The sequence below is a fragment of the Mauremys reevesii genome, linkage group 13, assembly GCF_016161935.1.
Source record: "Mauremys reevesii isolate NIE-2019 linkage group 13, ASM1616193v1, whole genome shotgun sequence".
In the NCBI taxonomy this organism is placed as follows: Eukaryota; Metazoa; Chordata; order Testudines; family Geoemydidae; genus Mauremys; species Mauremys reevesii.
The window spans coordinates 41,522,444-41,540,528 of NC_052635.1; the positions used below are offsets into that span (position 1 = coordinate 41,522,444).

The window sequence follows — 18,085 nt, forward strand, 5'->3', positions numbered from 1 at the left end:
CGCGCTTTTCTTACCTAGGGGAGGGGAAGGAAGGGGAGAGAACTGCGCGTGCGCCAAACTGAGGGGCGATGGCGTAATTTGCGTGAGCTCGTGACCTCTGCGTCCAAGAAAACGTGATATTAGTGGGCGGGTCCATCACAGGAAAGTTCCTCGCGGTTGGTGGGTACTGTGGGGGGGTTTGGGTTTGGGGAAGAGAGGATGGAGCTGGCTCTGGGGCGGCGGGGGCGCTGGGGTAGCGGGGGCTGGCTCAGGTGGCGGGGGCTCTGGGGCGGCAGAGGGGGCGCTGGGGGGGGCTGGGGGGGTGGGGGCTCGGGGGCCGCAGGGGCGGGCTCTGGGGCGGTGGGAGGTGCAGGGGCTGGCTCGGGGGCAGCAGGGGCTGGCTCGGAGGCGGTGGGAGGCGTAAGGGCTGGCTCTGGGGCAGAGGGGCTCTGGGGTAGCGGGGGTGCAGGGGCTGGCTCGGGGCAGAGGGGCTCTGGGGCAGTGGGGGTGCAGGGGCTGGCTCGGGTGGAGGGGGCTCTGGGGCAGTGGGGGGGCTCTGGGGCGGCAGAGGGGGTGCAGGGGCTGGCTCTCTGCTGCTGAGTAAATAGAGTGGGGTTCTCAAACTGGGGGTTGGGGTTGGGACCCCTCAGGGGGTTGTGAGGTAATTACATGGTGGGGGGGTCACAAGCTGTCAGCCTCCACCCCAAACCCCGCTTTTCTTCCAGCATTTATAATGGTGTTAAATATATTTAAAGGTGTTTTTAATGTGTGTGTGTGTGGGGGGGGTCACACTCAGCTGCTTTTTTGTGAAAGGGGTCACCAGTACAAAAGTTTGAGACCCACTGCACTAGAGGGTCTGCATATTATATATAGTCCATGCTTTTGAACAGCCGTGCAGTAATGAATGCATGTGCACAGGCATTAGTGATGGGAAATCAGTTTAGGGGTGGTATATGTGTTTGGTGTCTGACTCTCAGAAGGATATTACAGCGATTTGAGTAAGAAAATATTTGTTAAATATTTATCAATCCTTGGACCTTGTGTTTCTAACACATTATGTGTTTCGTTATGTAAACTGATTTTTTGCTCTCTTGATTTGCATGTGAAACAGTTGTTTCTAGAGCCACAAAGGTAAATTTTAGTTAGTGGTGTTCCTTTGTCTATAATTTTCACTTTCTAGGTGGATATGCTGGGATCTAAAATCTTGTCATCAAGAACATGGGCTTTGTTGGACCGCTTACGGCAATGGAGACCTGCATATTCACCACATATACAGATTTGCTTATTGCAGCAGCAGTTTAAGAGCTGGCAGAGGAGTCTTTCCACAAGCTGTGCAAAGTGTGCAAAAAATCAACGGCTGAAACAAAAAAGAGCAATATCAGAAAAGAAGCTGGTAAAGTCTAAACTAAAATTCAGAATGGCTAACCTACTATATGTTCAAAGAACTTGCTGTATGCTAAATGAATACACCACTCCCAGAGATGAGTGTTTTGTGTATATTCCCCCACTTACCATTGACATTATAAGGAAATATTTTTATTAAATATAATTAACTTTTTGAATAGTGGAAAAAATAGTTGTAAATAAGTATTTCATGTAATAAAAATCTCAGTTCACAGTGAACTTTATTCATGATGACTTCAGTGGTAGTATTAGCTATAGGAGTTGCTTCACTGTAGAGCAGTGGTTCTCAACCAGGGGTACATGTACCCCTGGGGGTGCTCAGAGGTCTTCCAGGGGGTACATTAACTCATCTAGATATTTGCCTAGTTTTACAACAGGTGCTTCCTTTTGGTTCTATATTTCAGCTGCAGGGAAATGAATTCTTTTTTTATAATAAGCAATAATTGCATCTGGTTAATTTTAAAACAGCAGTTTGCAATTTTGCCATTTGGTGGTGCTAACTACATTTGAAAAAGGAGGCTTTTTAGCAATGGTCACATTTTTATGATAGAACCTCAGCGTTACAAACCCCTCAAGAATGGAGGTTGTTCATAACTCTGAACAAAACATTTTGGTTGTTCTTTCAAAAGTTTACAATAGACTTAATAGAGCTTTGAAACTTTACTATGCAGAAGAAAAATTCTGCTTTTAACCATCTTAATTTAAATGACACAAGCAGAGAAATAGTTTCCTGGACAAATCTTTTTTTAAACTTTCCCTGTATTTTTGTTATTAGTTTATTATGTTTGCTTTTTATTTTATTTATTTTGTGTCTGCTGCTGCCTGATACCTCATTTGGAACGGGAAGTATGCTATGTGGTTAATCGATCAGTTCATAACTCTGGTGTTCGTAATGCTGAGGTTCTGCTGTACTGGTGACTGTGCAAAAGGAATTTTGGTTATTGAAGAATTGGATTTTTCTCAGGTGCTTGTGTGTCACTTTACTAGTAACAATTTTTCACCACTCAAGCTATTTAAATATTTTAAAAAATATCTGCCATTCTCCACCTGGTTGTAAAGTCCCTTGACATGTTACTAGATTCTTGTATTACTATTTGTAAGTAAACTTTTCTCTACGTCTTGACACACAAGAAAATACCTATATACATGCCAATACTTTTATAGCACTTTTCATCTGAGGATCTCCAGAAAATTTTCCAAAGGTTGGTGGATAAGTATAATTAACCCTATTGTACATAGAGAAGTTAAAATGACTTGCCCAAGGTAATGCAATAAATCAGTGGCAGACTTGGACTCTAAGAATCTAAGACTCTTCACACTGTCTCCTGCTTTAACCATTGTACCACTGCCTATGGGAAGTATTTAGTGATCCCCACCCTGCTTCGTTCCCAAGAAAGACCTTTTCTTAAATTCTTGATGTGTTGGAACATCGGACTGTTCTGTCTTATTAAATGAAGATTGAAGTTTACATGAAGAATAGCATCATTGGAGTAGGGAGTAGTGAACTGATACCAGAAAATAGCCCTCCCCTTCATCCATTATGCAAACTTTAGCTCATGTACTGTATAAGAACCAAATCTACTCATTTCTCAAATGTTTGAATGCCTCATTCCTTCCATTTTGTGCTGATGAGTAGAACTAAAGTGCTAGGTGATACTATTTGTATTGCAAAAGTACACAGAACTTCCAAATCAGGATTGTGCTAGCTTCTGTACAATCATATAAGAAAGATTCAGTCTCTGTCCAGAGGCTCTCTTCAGAGAGTCTCATGTAACTTTCCAGCCCAGGTTTGTAGGCTTGAGGTTCAAATATTTCAGATAAGCAGTAAGGAGTTTAGCTGCTTATTATTGCAGAAGTCTAATGCCAAATATTGAGGTTCAGTCTCCACTAGCTTGTGCCAGAGAACAGTTTCATCTTTACAATATTATTACAGCTTGCTATTTTTATATCCTAGTGCTGCTGAGACCCACATATTTTCCTTGTATCATCCATAGTTCACTGCACTCTTTTTGGACTCTATGCACAAAATGCCTTCAGTTTTTCCTACTCTGTTGGAAAAGTTCTTACAAATTCCAGGTCAGAGCAGAGGCTGGAAATTCTGTAAATGTAGTCAGTATGGAGCATACAGACTTTTAAATATGCTTAGACTGGCCTTTTAAAAATTTCCCATGTACTGCCAACTACCTAGGTTACTGAGTTTTCTCCTTCTTTCAGTGGAAGAAGAGGTCTGTGTAAGCTTCAGATCTTGTCTCTTTCACCTTCAGAAGTTGGTCCAGATATTACCTCATCCGTTTTTTCTTTTTTCAGTAGATGTTCATTATCATTTTAATAGTTTCCTAATATACGTAGTTAGGGAGGATGATCTTTGAGCATCTTCTCTCTGGAATTCTTTGCCAGTGGAAACTCAAAGATGTATGTTAGATGTTTGTGTTTTAAGGGTTTCTTAACATGTGTGATTCTGTGTACATCCTTCAAGATAATTGCTAGGTTAATAGGCTTTCTTTGGTTGATGTCTGAACTGTAGCTATGCTATAGGTTTTGATTTTCAAATGGAAATTGGAATTCCTGGCGTTTAAAGATAGCTATGTTTTGTAGAAACCTTCAGGTTGTTGAAACAGAGGTCTGATATGATTTCTCTACAGTTTAGTGAAATATTATGAAACCATCTCTCCATTGCAGACCCGATATTTTGTAGATCATCGAAGAGTGTATGTGATTGGAGGCCGCGGAGGAGAGGGTATTAACTCTTTTCACAGTGAGCCTAGAAAAGAGTTTGGAGGTCCTGATGGTGGAAACGGAGGAGATGGGGGCCATGTTATTTTGAAAGGTAAAAGTTGCATATTCTTTTTGTCCTGTATACCACAGATTACGGGATGGCTTGTTAAATATTGTCCTTTTGTTTTAAGGTATTTTTGATGTCTTTCCACAAACTGAGTTTGAGTGATAGAACTAATAAATATATATGATAGGAAAACGTTTTTCTTTTTCTTCACTCCATCTGTTCTTTGCAATACTTCCAAGGATAGCCACTGCAAAGGGGATGTGAATGACACTGATATTCTTACATGATCTAGCTAGAAAATACTTTAGGTCAAACTGATTTGAAAATCTAATGCCTTTTTAATATCTCATAGCATATTCCTCGGAAAATGCTAAAGTACTCTGTCATCTTCCCACACTGACACAGATTGCTCCTGACGCAGGGAGTAAAGCCAACATTTATTCTTTATAGAACTAAACACACACATTCCAGGTGCGCTTCTTTGACCTTGCCTTTAGTAATAAAAATGTGTGGCACAGCAAAGATAAAATGCTACAAAAGTGTAAGCTAGATAAATACTAAAAAAATCTAACATAACCTCTTGGAGGAGAAAAAGAACAAATATGACAGATGCTAGTCATGTTTCTTAATATACTTCTGGAAGACTCTCAGGTACTACAATATGAATAAGAGTGGTGTAAGAATCTGAGAAGAATAAAATACACACTTAAAAATGGATATAGTGTATGACCTTTAAAACAGACTTGAAACTACTAATTGGCATAACATTGTGGAACACTCAAAACAGAATTTCCCTAGGTTGATTTAAATCGGTGATTTTAAACTTGTTTTGCGTTTGTACTTTGTAGTTATTTTCCTAAAGAAAGGTTTATTCTGATTGTCTGCTAAACATTAAACATATTGATTTGTAACTAAATATAGCCTTGACACTAAATTGGGTACTTCTTTTTGCTAACCAGCAGGATATACTATATCTATACACATTTATTTAAGCAATTATATAGCTTAACATACATTTATTAAGATTCATTTTTAACTCTTTTTATGATAAAAATTGAAAATGACATTTATTTACTAGATTCCTTTTTTATTTATGATTTGTGTCAAATTGCATTTGGATGGAAATTAGAATTCATTTAAAAATGCACAAAAACAGTATTTGAACATTTGTTTTTGATTAGTTAAATAAAACTACCTGAAATTTGCTAGATACATAAGGAAAAAAGGAAGTTAATCAAAACAGGTTTTGCATTTAAAACTAATTGATTTATTTAAAAAAGGAAGTATCTGGAGTTAGTGAGTTGAAGTGGTTGTTTTTGGTCACCGTGTCTTTCAAGATTTTAGAAGTAGTAGAGCTCATCCTCTCTCACCTCGTTTTTATTCATAGATTGAAAGAGGAAAACAAACCTTCCTGCTTAATTTCCAATCTGTATCTTAATAATTTGCATTTCATTCAAAGTTAAGTTCAGAATAATTTAATGAAGTTTGGGGAAAAGAGATCCCTTGGGACCAGCAGAAACATGGAATCATTGTCATAATACCCCCAAAAGTGTCATCATACTGACTTTAACAACTAGAGAGGAGTTATGCTACTCTCTATTGTAGGGGAAGGCGGCTGTGACACTACCCAGGATGAAGCAGCAGTGGATGCAAAGTTTAGAAGAACAGGCAGAACTAAGGCCCAAGAGATCCTGTGTTGATCAGATACTCACTACTAATCCTCTTAGAAGAATGAATAGAATGGCAAGTTCTCCCCTTATCAGTTTTTGATTTTTTTTCAAAAGGCATTTGATAGCCTTGAGGGGGAGTGGGGGGGCATACATTGTAGAATATTCCTCAGTCCTATGGAGTCCCAGCTAAAGCTGTCAACATCAAGGCCATGTGTAGCTGTGCAAAATGCTCTGTAAGGTTGAATAGCCAGATAACAGAGTCGTTCATCATGGCATGAAACAGGGCTGCATTTTATCACCTCTCTTGTTTGGCATAGCCAGAGACTGGATAAAGAAGAAGTGTATTAGCAACACACACTGATATAGCATGGGTAGATGGCAAGTGTCTAGAAGACTTAGACTTTGCTGATAATATTTCGCTACTGAATGAAACGCATGAGAAGTTACAAAGATAGACAACCTGGGAAAAATAGCAGACTACCAGGGTTCAAAATTAGTTATGCTAAAACTTCCATGAAACCAGAAGTCAAATAGTAACATCACATTAGAAGGCAAAAGCCATCAAGAAAGTAGAAAATAGTTCACCTACCTAGGCAGCAGCATATTGTCCAATAGAGTCCACAGGAAGGAAGTGACCTCCAGGAAAGGCCTCGACAGCATTTACTAACCTCGACAATGTGTAGAAATCAAAGATCTAGAACATCAGAAGAAAACTAGATTTGAATTGAAAATTCTCAGTCTCAGCACTAACTTGGCTCCAGGAGCTGAAGAGCTTACATTTTCTATCAAACATTAAATAGAAAACTGGACACCTTTAAAAATAAGTGCCTATGAAAGATTCTGGGGGTTGGTTGAAAAGACTTCGTCCACAGCAAAGAGATCTGAGAAATCACTAATCAGCTGCTCGTTCCCACCAGAATCAGAAGGAAGTGTTTGGATATATTTGGGGCATGTACTCCAGATACCAACACAGATTCCCCTATGAAGCGAAGCTGTCAAGTGGATACCAACTGATTTGAGGAAATGAGAGTGCCCAAGAGAAACCTTAAGAAGAATCCTTGGCAGGGAGGGCAGAACACTCAATGTTAACACCATAAAGCAGATGGAAGCAGCAACAAATGGCAGAGGGAAATGGAAGAAACTAGTTTCCACCGTGTGCACCAGTATTGGCACTGGAAGGCTGTAGAATAAATCAAATATTAAGTCTTTGACGTTCCCTTCTGGTGCTTGTAAAGAATCGGTTTTTTTAAAGTTTGATATTTAAGCTTAAAAATACTTTTTTAGCAATTTTAAAACAAAACTTTTTTTTTAGTGTTTAGTCACATTACAATACTTCCTTTCATCCTTACACTTCTATGGCATGTTGCATTCTGAAGCATCTCAAGAGTTTTACAAACTACATTGACAACAGTAACTTCATCCATCACAGACGTCTCCACTTCTGTTGTGAAATAAAACTTTTTTTTTTTTTAAAGAACTCATCAACACTACACAACATAAAACAGGCAGTGAGGAATTCCAAATCCCATTGAGGCTGGGCTGTAGGAAGACTACAATGAGAGAGAATGTAATTTTGCAAATTGGAATTTGGCCAACATTAATACTGTGCTTTCTAATGACCGCAAGTGATCAAGATCTGATTTTAGTACTCCTCCAAAAGGCAACAATTCCAATTACACATTCTACATTAGTATCCTATTGAGTTACTGTTTCATCACTACTGATTAAGAAGGGATTCCCTTCAACTGGATAATAATACATAGCACCTATATAGTGCCAGCACTACTTTGGAGAGTGGTTTGGATGTTTCTTGGAAGTTTCCTTGTCTTCTACAGAACAATTCTGATCCAGGATAGCTTGTGAGATTATTATTAGTTGTATTAGAGTAGACTCCATTGTGATGGGTCCTGTATAAACAGAATAAGAGACAGCTTGATAAGATCACAGCTTGTGTGGCATGATTTAAAAAAAAAAAAAGTCCAGACTCTTTGTGAAACATTTTAAAAACTACTCTGAAACCTTTAAAAACACAGTAACTTGTCAAAGGGAGAAATTTAAATTGATTTTATTAGTCCTCACATTGTGAACTCAGTGACTAGCAATGGATTGATTACTGTGAAATGTTCTTTATTGGTTAAGAAATTTGTTTTGTAGTGGGTTTACAGAGCTTTGGATGGGCAACTTCCATTGTTGCTATACTTTATAAACAAGCATATAAATAAAACGGTGGAGTTTTACTTTAATAGAATTGACATAATATACCTCCCTTGGACTCTCACACTAGCTGATGGAATACTTCTGTCTGTGCTACACTGAAAAGGATAAAGTGGTCAAAAGATAATTCTACTGTTTTTCTTTTAACATAAGAATGTTTTTAAAGTGTGTGTTTTGCTTTATAGCTGACCAGCAAATCAAATCACTGGCTTCAGTCCTCCCATTATATCGAGGTTTTGATGGAGAAAGAGGGAGAAGCAAAAACTGTTACGGAGCCAATGGTGGATACACATATATTAAAGTAAGATACTGTTGCTGACTACTTAGAAAGTTTTATGTGAGAATTCAGGCCTCAGTCCTGCAAAAGCTTACCTGTGTGAGTAACTTTATGCATGTGAGTAGTCCTAGTGGGACTAGTCAAAGTGAGTGTTCATAGCATCTGGGCTAGTTCACACACAGGCATGACCAAACCGCTTTGTTCTCCTTGTTCACACACCAGAACCTCTCTGAAAGAGCATGCTGCATCTCGCTAAAACAAATACTCGCTTCTAGAATTCATTTAGGCAGTGCAATCACACACACAACTTGGGACATGTCCATTTTGATGCCAATCCCTACTATGCTTTCCAAGCTCATGACTATATATTCTAGCAATGTTGTTTGTTCTGACAGTTTGTCTGCAGATCCCATGTGAGAACAGATTTCGCCCTTTATCGTATGGTTTATTAGCACAAATTAAGGGAGGCTTTCCTTGCTTCTAAGCCTTGTCTTTTCTAGAAAGAAAGATATATCTTTTTAATAAGCTAGGGTTTACGTTGACCAGCTACTATATTTAAAACTATAACTTGCCTTGTCTCCACTAAGACTTTAATACACTAGCTAACACATTAAAAAGCACCTTTTTTGCCTACGGTAGATATGGCCCTAAGCTTTATACCTGTATTTAGTGTTATCCATAAAGTCAACCAGCAGAGTCTGTTTTGGAGCTATCAGTGGTTGGGGTGTGACTTTATGTATTGATGATAATTTATTTGTGGTCATGCCCAAAATCAGGTAAGCACTTTTCAAGTAGAGAGGAAGACAAAACCCAGACAAACCACACACGCGCATGCACACCCCAGCAAGGTGGTAATAGTAATGCATCACGTTGGTTCAGGTTTTTTTATTAAACAAATTCCCTGTCTGCTTATATGTCTGTTGCAGCTTCCTTATTTTTTTTAATTTGTTTTAAAATATAAATCATTCTTACCTTGCTTTTTAGCTACCCAGTATGATCCCTAATCTGCTTATGTTAGTATCTTGAATTGGTTCACCACCACTTTGTGATACCTGGGACTGGGAACACAAAAAGGCCAAAAAAAAAAAATATGGTACCATTAAAGTTCTAAATGTCCAACATTTAAACAGTTTGTCAGTGCTGTTTGGGTCTAGAGTGAGAGTGCTTATTTGGCCTCTCCTGCTAGATCTGGGTCCTAATGACTCTTTTCACACTTTCATCCAGCTTGGGAGATGGAGGGTTGTGGTGTTAGCTAGACCCTGAAAACATCCACAGCCGCTGGGAACAGCTGAATAGTACTGTTAAGTATTTGAACTTCCATAGTTTGTTTTTGCTTAGGACTATCTCTCTTTTCAAGGTTCCTTTAGGCACTCTAGTTAAGGCGGATGGGAAAATTGTGGCTGATCTTGCGCAGCATGGCGAAGAATATGTTGCCGCTTATGGAGGAACTGGAGGGAAGGGTAACCGGTTCTTTCTGTCCAATGAGAATCGAGCACCAATGACAGCTACTCTAGGAGAATCAGGTCAGGAAAGAGTCCTCCATCTGGAGCTCAAGACTATGGCACATGCAGGGCTGGTGGGTATTGCCTTTTTTTGTTTTATTAACCTTTGGTATACACTTCCAGGATGTCACTTGACTAGCTGACGAGAGAATGTTGCTTTGTTATATTTTGTTGTTCTCTCGGCAAGTTTGTGTGGGAGATGAATGTCAATGATTACTTAGGAGAGGAGTATCCTGAGTGATTTGCCCTTCTGTCACTTTTTTGCTACTGCTTTATATATAACTTGATGCCATATCTATTTGGTAAAAGGCTTCATGCCAAATCAACAGGAAACAAGGTACAGGCTTCAATAATAATTGCAATAATAAAACAGTCTCCCATAAATGTCTCTTTAGAATATGTCTCGACATAACAGAGGGCTTGAATGTATACAGGCAGCCAAGTTATCATCAGGGATCAAACCCCCAATCTTTGGCACTTAAGGGCTTCTGCCACTGAAGGAGAACTTTTGTATGCTGCTTTTAAAGTAATTGGACAAGCAGTTTCTGGGAGACATGATGACATGCACTGAGACAGCATGTTACAACTAGAAACCATCAAGGAACACTTATGGCTCTTAAATAACATCCCTTTTTAACAAAAACATAATCACCTTTCAGTCTGTCTTTACTTTGCATTGTTATTGGTTTTAAACTTTGTATAGGGTTCAGATATGTAAATTTTGCCTTAGTATTTATGTTTGAATGGTATGCTAATGCTAAGTCAATTTATAGTTGGAGCTGTTGAACAAACCCTTATTTTACAACAGTACATACAGTGCATGTATCTTGCAACATTTGTCTGGCCCAGAAGAGCTTTGTAAAGAAAAAGAAATGAACCAGCATGGCTGGTTCAATAAACTTAGCTGTATCTTAGCCTGGGCAATCTACTCTGGGTCTTAAATTGGCAGCACTTAATCCAGCATTTTGAGTCCTAGCTTGTGCCCATAGAAGCCAATGGGAATTTTGCCACTGACTTTTAATAGGAGCATTATCGGGGCTTAAATTGACAAGGTGAATCCATGAGTGTCCAGATCTCTACTATACTTATTATGGCAGTTGTTCAGAATGATTATCCCCAGCAGGCTGGAAAATGTGATTCAGTTTCATGTAAGTGCTTTTGACTCTGCGCACACTTGTCTGTATCAGACAGGATATCCTAAAGCTGTTCTAAGGCCATTCCTCCCAGCAAGCATAGACTGCCTAGGAAAGTATTTCAAGATGTAGGCTTTAGGAGTGAGGGGGAAACTAGCCTCAGAGAGATTCTGCAATAGAAGAATAAAGAGAATAATGTTAGTTTACCCACAGAGCATATTGTAGTTCTGTTACCTTACAGTCCAAATGAGATGATTGATTCTGGGGAAGGCCCATGGGTGATAATTACTCCTAGTAGTCAGATGTATGATAGGTCCACCAATATCCATGGCGTGGAAAATCCTGTCCATGTTAAAAATGACAAGCCTTATGTCAGAATCAAGTAGATTTTATAATGTATGGTCACTATTTTTTGGAATTTGAAAATAAATACATACCTGACAAGTGGTTGACCCACCGGAGATGGGTCTTTTAAAGTAATAAATGCAGGTTATGAGTAAGACTTGTTCATGCTTGTATGGAAAGCTCATATTTTAATGATATAATGGAAAACTTAAAAATAGAGAAAAATGGGGCACCCAGATATCTTTAGATGTGAGCATGCAAAACTGATGCATTTGTGCATAAATGGCTGTACAGGTCTCTGAGTTATGAGAACTACTAAAGAATCATTGATATATATTTGCAAGTAATCCCCCCCCCCCTTTCTCTTTCTCTTTATTTTGGTTAATCTGGAATTGTGGCCTTGTTGAATATTTGTGTTCCAGGTGGGATTCCCCAATGCTGGGAAGTCATCACTTTTGCGAGCAATCTCCAATGCAAAGCCTGCAGTGGCTCCCTACCCGTTCACAACCTTAAATCCACATGTAGGCATTGTTCACTACCAGGACTATGAACAAGTGGCAGGTATGTGTTACAAGATTTTGTTTATATAATAATTACTACTTTTAGTTGAGACATCTGATTGTCTCCCTTTATGTCCCTGCTTGAGACAGTAAAATAAAACTGTAAAAATGACTCTCTAGGAGCTTACTAGTTCTAGGGAACTACAAACCTGATGTAAATGTGAAATAGATTTTAAACCTTGTATTATATTTCATGTATATACTTTTGACCTCAGACTTCTGAGCTGAATTCAGCGTCTCTGGTAAAATTACTTGATTTTTTTTCAGGGCTGCAGGAGACAGACAAACTCATGCAATGCCTTCTTAGAGACTACATTGAAAGGGAGCTATATAAATAGCTAGACTGACAGACAGACAAATAGAACCTCTTTTTAAGTTAAACATGTTGTGTTCACATTCGGTTCTCTCTCATTTATAGTTGCTGATGTTCCTGGTATAATAAGAGGAGCTCATCTAAACAGGGGCCTTGGATTGGCCTTTCTGAGGCACATAGAACACTGCCGCTTTCTCTTATTTGTGGTGGATCTGTCTGTGTCTGAGCCATGGATTCAGCTCCAAGACTTAAAATATGAACTGGAGCAGTATGAAGAGGGGTTGTCGAAGAGACCTCATGCTGTAATTGGGAATAAGATTGATCTTCCTCAGTCGAAGGCTAACTTATTACTTCTTAAGGAGCGAGTGGAGCAGAGAGTCATCCCACTATCTGCATTGACAGGAGACAATCTGGAGGCATTATTGTTGCACCTAAGAGATTTGTATGATGCTTATGTAAATACTGAACAATCACGTAGACAAAACCCAGTCAAATGGTAGGAACCGGTGCTCCCGTGAGCCCTAGGCTGAATGGAGGAGGAAAACAACATCGTTTATCGCAGGATGTTCAACCTGTGGAACTCTCTGCCAGAGGATGTTGTGAAGGCCAAGACTATAACAGAGTTCAAAAATAACTAGATAATGGAGGATAGGTCCATCAATGGCTTTTAGCCAGAATGGGCAGGGATGGTATCCTCAGCCTCTGTTTGCCAGAAACTGGGAATGGGAGACAGGGAATGGATCACTTGATTACCTGTTCTGTTCATTCCCTCTGGGGCACCTGGCATTGGCCACTGGTGGAAGACAGGATACTGGGCTGGATGGACCTTTGGTCTGACCCAGTATGGCTGTTCTTATGATGTATGTGTGCGAGAAGCATGGGGCACAGGACACAACACGCTGTAGATTTGTTCTTGATTACTGCACCAAACAAATTGAACTATAAACATCTCTTATTTTTGAGGCCTTTAAATTTTGTTGGAAAAAGCTTGAGACTTGTAGTGGTGATGTGCGTAACAAATTGGCCTGTCACCTAGGGAAACTAGCTTACAAATTCTGGTATACAGTAGGTTATATTAGACAATTTTTTTGGTCCCGGAGTAATAACTAGTCTTTTTTAAAGTGATCATGGGTTGCACAAATTGTGCTGGGAGCTATATCTGCCTGATGGTTGTAATAAAGTCGGCTAGGGCTATATTCTCACAGACAGGAAATGTTCTCTTTTCACCTGTTTTCTTTTGTGGACAGTGTTCCTGTTCATTTGCCTCTCATTAAGTCATTTCTTCCTCAGAAGTAGTCTCTTGTGCATGTTCTTTGCCCAGGTATATTTTTGCATGTCTGTGAGACTATTAATATTGCTGTCCTGATGGTTGAGCCTCAAGAGGAGAAACAGAAGTTGCTGTAATGGTACTATCCTTTCATGTTCATCATAGGTAAAATGATGACCTTTAATCTCAACGGTGAAGCAGTTTCCCCCAAATGGATTGTTTGTATAAGTTGCCTTTTATGAGCAGACGCTGCTGTTCCTCTATAAAGCCAACACTGGGAGACCACGTGTTGATCTTTCCATAGAGAATTCTAATATGCTATTGGCATACTGAGAATAAGACACACATGAGAAGTTAGGCGAGACCATCGTTCTTGGTTCAGCATTTATTTCTAAGGATGATGGACTATAAAAAGAATCAGATTAATTTTTACTTCCAGGCCAATAATCTGAAGTTGTGAACACCCTATATATTTTTTTATTATATCAAGAAAATACAGTGACAACCATCAGAGCTTGCAAACATTCCATCTTATAATATACAGCTTCACTTTTCAAGGAATTAAAAGGACAGGTCTTAAGGACAGTTAGAGGATGTTTATTATAATATATTTTATTAGACCAAATGGAAACATTTATTCCCTAAAATAGTATTAGTTTTTAACTAAGCTTATTTAGCTGACAGTGAAGATTTCATGCTGTGGATATTTTTAAGGTTTAAATTTAACATCAGCCATCACCTCTCCTCTAACTGCAATAGTGCGAGTTACTGAGGAGGATAAAAATCAGCTGCAGTGCTCTTTTTTTAATAACTTCCCCCCACTATAGGGAAGGTAACAATTCTCTGAACCTCAACTGATATGCACACAAATTTTGCATAATATGTATATTCCCAAGCATGGCTAACATTTATGAGGAGCACATCCTTACAAGAGTGGCTCATTCAGCCCAGTCATCATCTTGTGTATGGACTCACTTCCTCCCATTACCATTTCTACACTGCCCAACCAGTCACCTGTCACTTGGGGGAAAATGTAATATCAAAATACAGAATCAACAGCTGTGTTTTGTTTTTACAAATGGTTTTTTAGGAAACACCAGGAAGGTTTGGGGCTATCAGCTTTGAAGAATAATCAAGGCAAATCTGAGATGTAGCCTCCTTGTAGATTGAGTACCACCTGGATCAATCTCTAGCTATGCCCTTAAGACAGTCTTGCTGGGTGTTCACTGGTGTCCATCCCTGGTGGTCTTTTTGTGCCACTGAAGCTCTTAGCAGCCATGTGATTGCAAACCATGTACTGGTATTCCTTGGTAAACACACTTTGTAATTCGTTGGTCTTCCATCCTAATAAATCTGAACCAAAGAGAGCTCTCAAAACCAAATTGGTGCTGATGATGGAGGCAGTTGCTGGGTTCAGTTACACATACTTTCATTGCTGGTCTTGTTTTGCTATTTAGTATGGAGCAGATTTGAATCAGGTCCCTAGTTACTCCGGTGCAAAGATCTATGTATGTAATGTGAAAGAAGAGCTATGCCCCTTATTATTCATCCAAAACAATTATAGAATCATAGGACTGGAAGGGACCTTGAGAGGTCATTTAGTCCAGTCTCCTGCACTCATGGCAGGACTAAGTATTACCTAGACCAGGGGTGGGCAAACTACAGCCCGCAAGCCGGATCTGGCCTGTGAGCCATTTTAAGTCACTCCATGAGCTCCTGCTGAAGCGCCATGTCAGGGGCAGCACCATGCGGCTCGGCCCCACTCCGGCGCTGCCCCACGCCTAGGAGCCAGAGAAGGGACGTGCCCCTGCTTCTGGGAGCCACTAGAGGTAAGCGCTGCTTGGAGCCCGCACCCCTGAGCCTCTCCCCACTCCCCAAACCCCTGCCCCAGTGCTGATCCCTGTCCTGCTCTCCAAACCCCTCGATCCCAGCACAGAGCATCCTCCTGCACCCCAAACCTCTCATCCCCAGCCCCACACCAGAGCCCACACCCCCAACCGGCACCTGCACCACTTCCCGCACCTTTGCCCCTGCCCTGATTTCCCCCTCCAAACCCCTCTGTCCCAGCCCAGAGCACCCTCCTACACCCCAAACTCCTCATCCTCAGTCTCACCCCAGACCCCTCACCCCCTCCTGCACCCCAATTTTGTGAGCATTCATGGCCCATCATACAATTTCTATTCCCCAATGTGACCCTCAGACCCAAAAGTTTGCCCACCCTGACCTAGGCCGTCCCTGACAGGTGTTTGTCTAACCTGCTTTTAAACATCTCCAGTGATGGAGATACCACAACCTCCTTGGGCAATTTATTCCAGTGCTTAACCATCCTAATAGTTAAGAAGTTTTTCCTATTGTCCAACCTAAACTGCCCTTGCTGCAATTTAAGCCCATTGCTTCTTGTCCTATTTTCAGAAGTTAAGGAGAACAATTTTTCTCCCTCCTTGTAATAACAGTTTTCAAGTAGGTAAAAGGATATCATGTCCCCTCTCAGTCTTCTCTTCTTCAGACTGAACAAACCCAATTTTTTCAATCTTCCCTCCAATCATGTTTTCTTTCATTCTGAGACACAGTGAAGTCTGTTTAGCTCACTGCCTGTTTTCCTATCTTATAAAATAGGGAGAACATTTAATTACCTACCTCACATGCACGTTGTGAGGATTATTAATGGCTATATAGTGATCCAAGCATGGAACCTATATGTATTCTAAATATGATTACAGACCCAGATGTTTTTGTGAAATTAAGAAAACAGGCCAAAGAAAGGTAAGTGAAAAATGTATCCTCGTATGAGAGAGAGGTGGACCATGTCTCCAAGTGCCCCTTACACTTTTTCTCACTTCCTGCATCCTTCATGTCCAACTACGACATTAGCATCAATCTAAATGTGGGGCGCAGCTGTATGGCACTACTTCACCCAGCTGGATGCGGAGCCACTTCAGGCTTTGCTAGTAGGGATCTTCAGGAGAAGGGAATGGATGGGGATTAACGTTGTCAAGAACCAGTATGCTAACATTACTTTAGACCAGGGGTTCTCACAACAGTTTTTTTTTTTTTGGTGGCCTCAGACTGCAGCGATGACCTTGGGGCCAGAGCCCACCATTGTATGGCTGGGATATGGAGCCTGAAGCCCCATGGCTGGAGCCTGCCACCCGCCATCCCAGAGCTGGAGCCTGACCTCGCCAGCCTTGGGAAGGTGGGGAACTCACTGGCTATCTGTTCCTCCAGCCGTTCTGTCACCAGAGGTGGGCAGGGCCCAACCATTGCTGGCAGCCCTAGGGCAGGGATCTGCTGCTTTGCTGACTGCCCCCCGCCCCCAATCACTGCCCAGGAGGCTGTGGCTGCAAGAAAAGTCACTTGTGGCCACATTTGAGAAACGTTGCTTTAGACACTATCAAGTATAAATCTGTCATTTTAAAGCCACTTGTCACTGCTGCTGTGCAAACTAAGTATTCAGATTTTGGCTGACCAGTATTCTGGTCATATCAAAACAGGGACTTCCAAGCCTCCCTTTCTGTTGCCATTGTATTGTACAAATCCATGCCACTTAGCAGTGCTACATGTGCTCTGCAAACTCTTTTTAGGTGCTTTAAAGCGCAGTATATCTTGTGAACTACAGTTGTAATTTAAGGCCTAAGAAATCTGGGGGTGGGGGGGAAAGGTGGGTTAATTGTATCCCTGCTCTATTAGCTTTTTCATCTCTTTTCTTAAAAGGAGAGTCCATCTCGTGTGATGGAACACTCAATGGATTCTTCCATTAGCAGCGAGTAGTGTGGGGTAGTGGCGGTTGTGGTTTGTGTAATTGTTTAGGGAAGAACTGTTTAATTGTCCCTGCCAACTTCATCCCATGTATTAGTGTGCTGTCTTGGTCTCTTGGTAAGAAAGGTACCATTCAATCCTTCTCATCGTGCTCCAGTTAGAGATATTAAAATTTAAGTATAGACGCTACATGTATATGTACCTCCCCAGTTGTTTCTGGCAAAGCAAACAGGGACAACTTTACAGGTCCCATTCAGCTCAATGGCAAAACTCCCATTGACTTCAATCGGATCAGGATTTTGGTCTACAGGAAACACTTTAGCTGTTTCCCAAACCACACTCAGGCTTTGAATGGCCTATTGAAGGGCAGCCATGTTGTACTATGAATCTCCTGCTACGATTGCACTTGTAGAATAGATGGGTCCTGAAGTTCTACTCTGCCCTAGCTTTTAAACAGAATTTGGGAACGCTTCTGAACTTGGTTTCATCATGATCCTGCTTGAAACATGGCTTCAAAATACTAATCTTACAGCTTGGTCCAGTCCATGTTGGCCAGGTAAGCTGTGTCAGAAACTAGTTTAAGTGGAATCAAGTTTAAATGTAATACTCACTTTGAAGGGATATGGTTCACCTTAGAATCTAATTTCTCTGAAATATATTTATTCTCAGTAACACCTAATATTTCTGTAACTGAAAAAAATTAGACACACTATTTTCCCTTTTTTATTTTCTGTTTTTTTTGCTCTGTGTACTTGATAGTACTTTGTGTATAGTTTCACTGTCTCTTTTGTTTGTGTGGGTTTTTCCACACGGCAACACGAGAAAAACAGGGAAATATTGTTAGACCACCAAAGTTGGCAGGGGTGCACAGTGGAACTACTTT

The 18,085-nt window shown here is 40.5% G+C and overlaps 1 protein-coding gene across 2 annotated transcripts; it reads left to right on the top strand.

The window, feature by feature from the left end:
- Positions 1-26: 26 nt before the first annotated feature.
- Positions 27-12,864, top strand: MTG2 (mitochondrial ribosome associated GTPase 2). Of its 2 annotated transcripts, none has more exons than XM_039497882.1 (7): positions 27-159; positions 1,160-1,372; positions 4,063-4,210; positions 8,235-8,350; positions 9,684-9,902; positions 11,729-11,867; positions 12,285-12,864. In XM_039497882.1, the coding sequence occupies exons 2-7, from the start codon at positions 1,166-1,168 to the stop codon at positions 12,677-12,679; spliced, it is 1,224 nt and encodes a 407-aa protein (XP_039353816.1). In that variant the 5' UTR covers positions 27-159; positions 1,160-1,165; the 3' UTR covers positions 12,680-12,864. The 2 variants fall into 2 exon arrangements, with proteins under 2 accessions (XP_039353816.1, XP_039353815.1); XM_039497881.1 differs by lacking the exon at positions 27-159 and adding an exon at positions 743-977.
- The last annotated feature ends 5,221 nt before the right edge of the window (positions 12,865-18,085 follow it).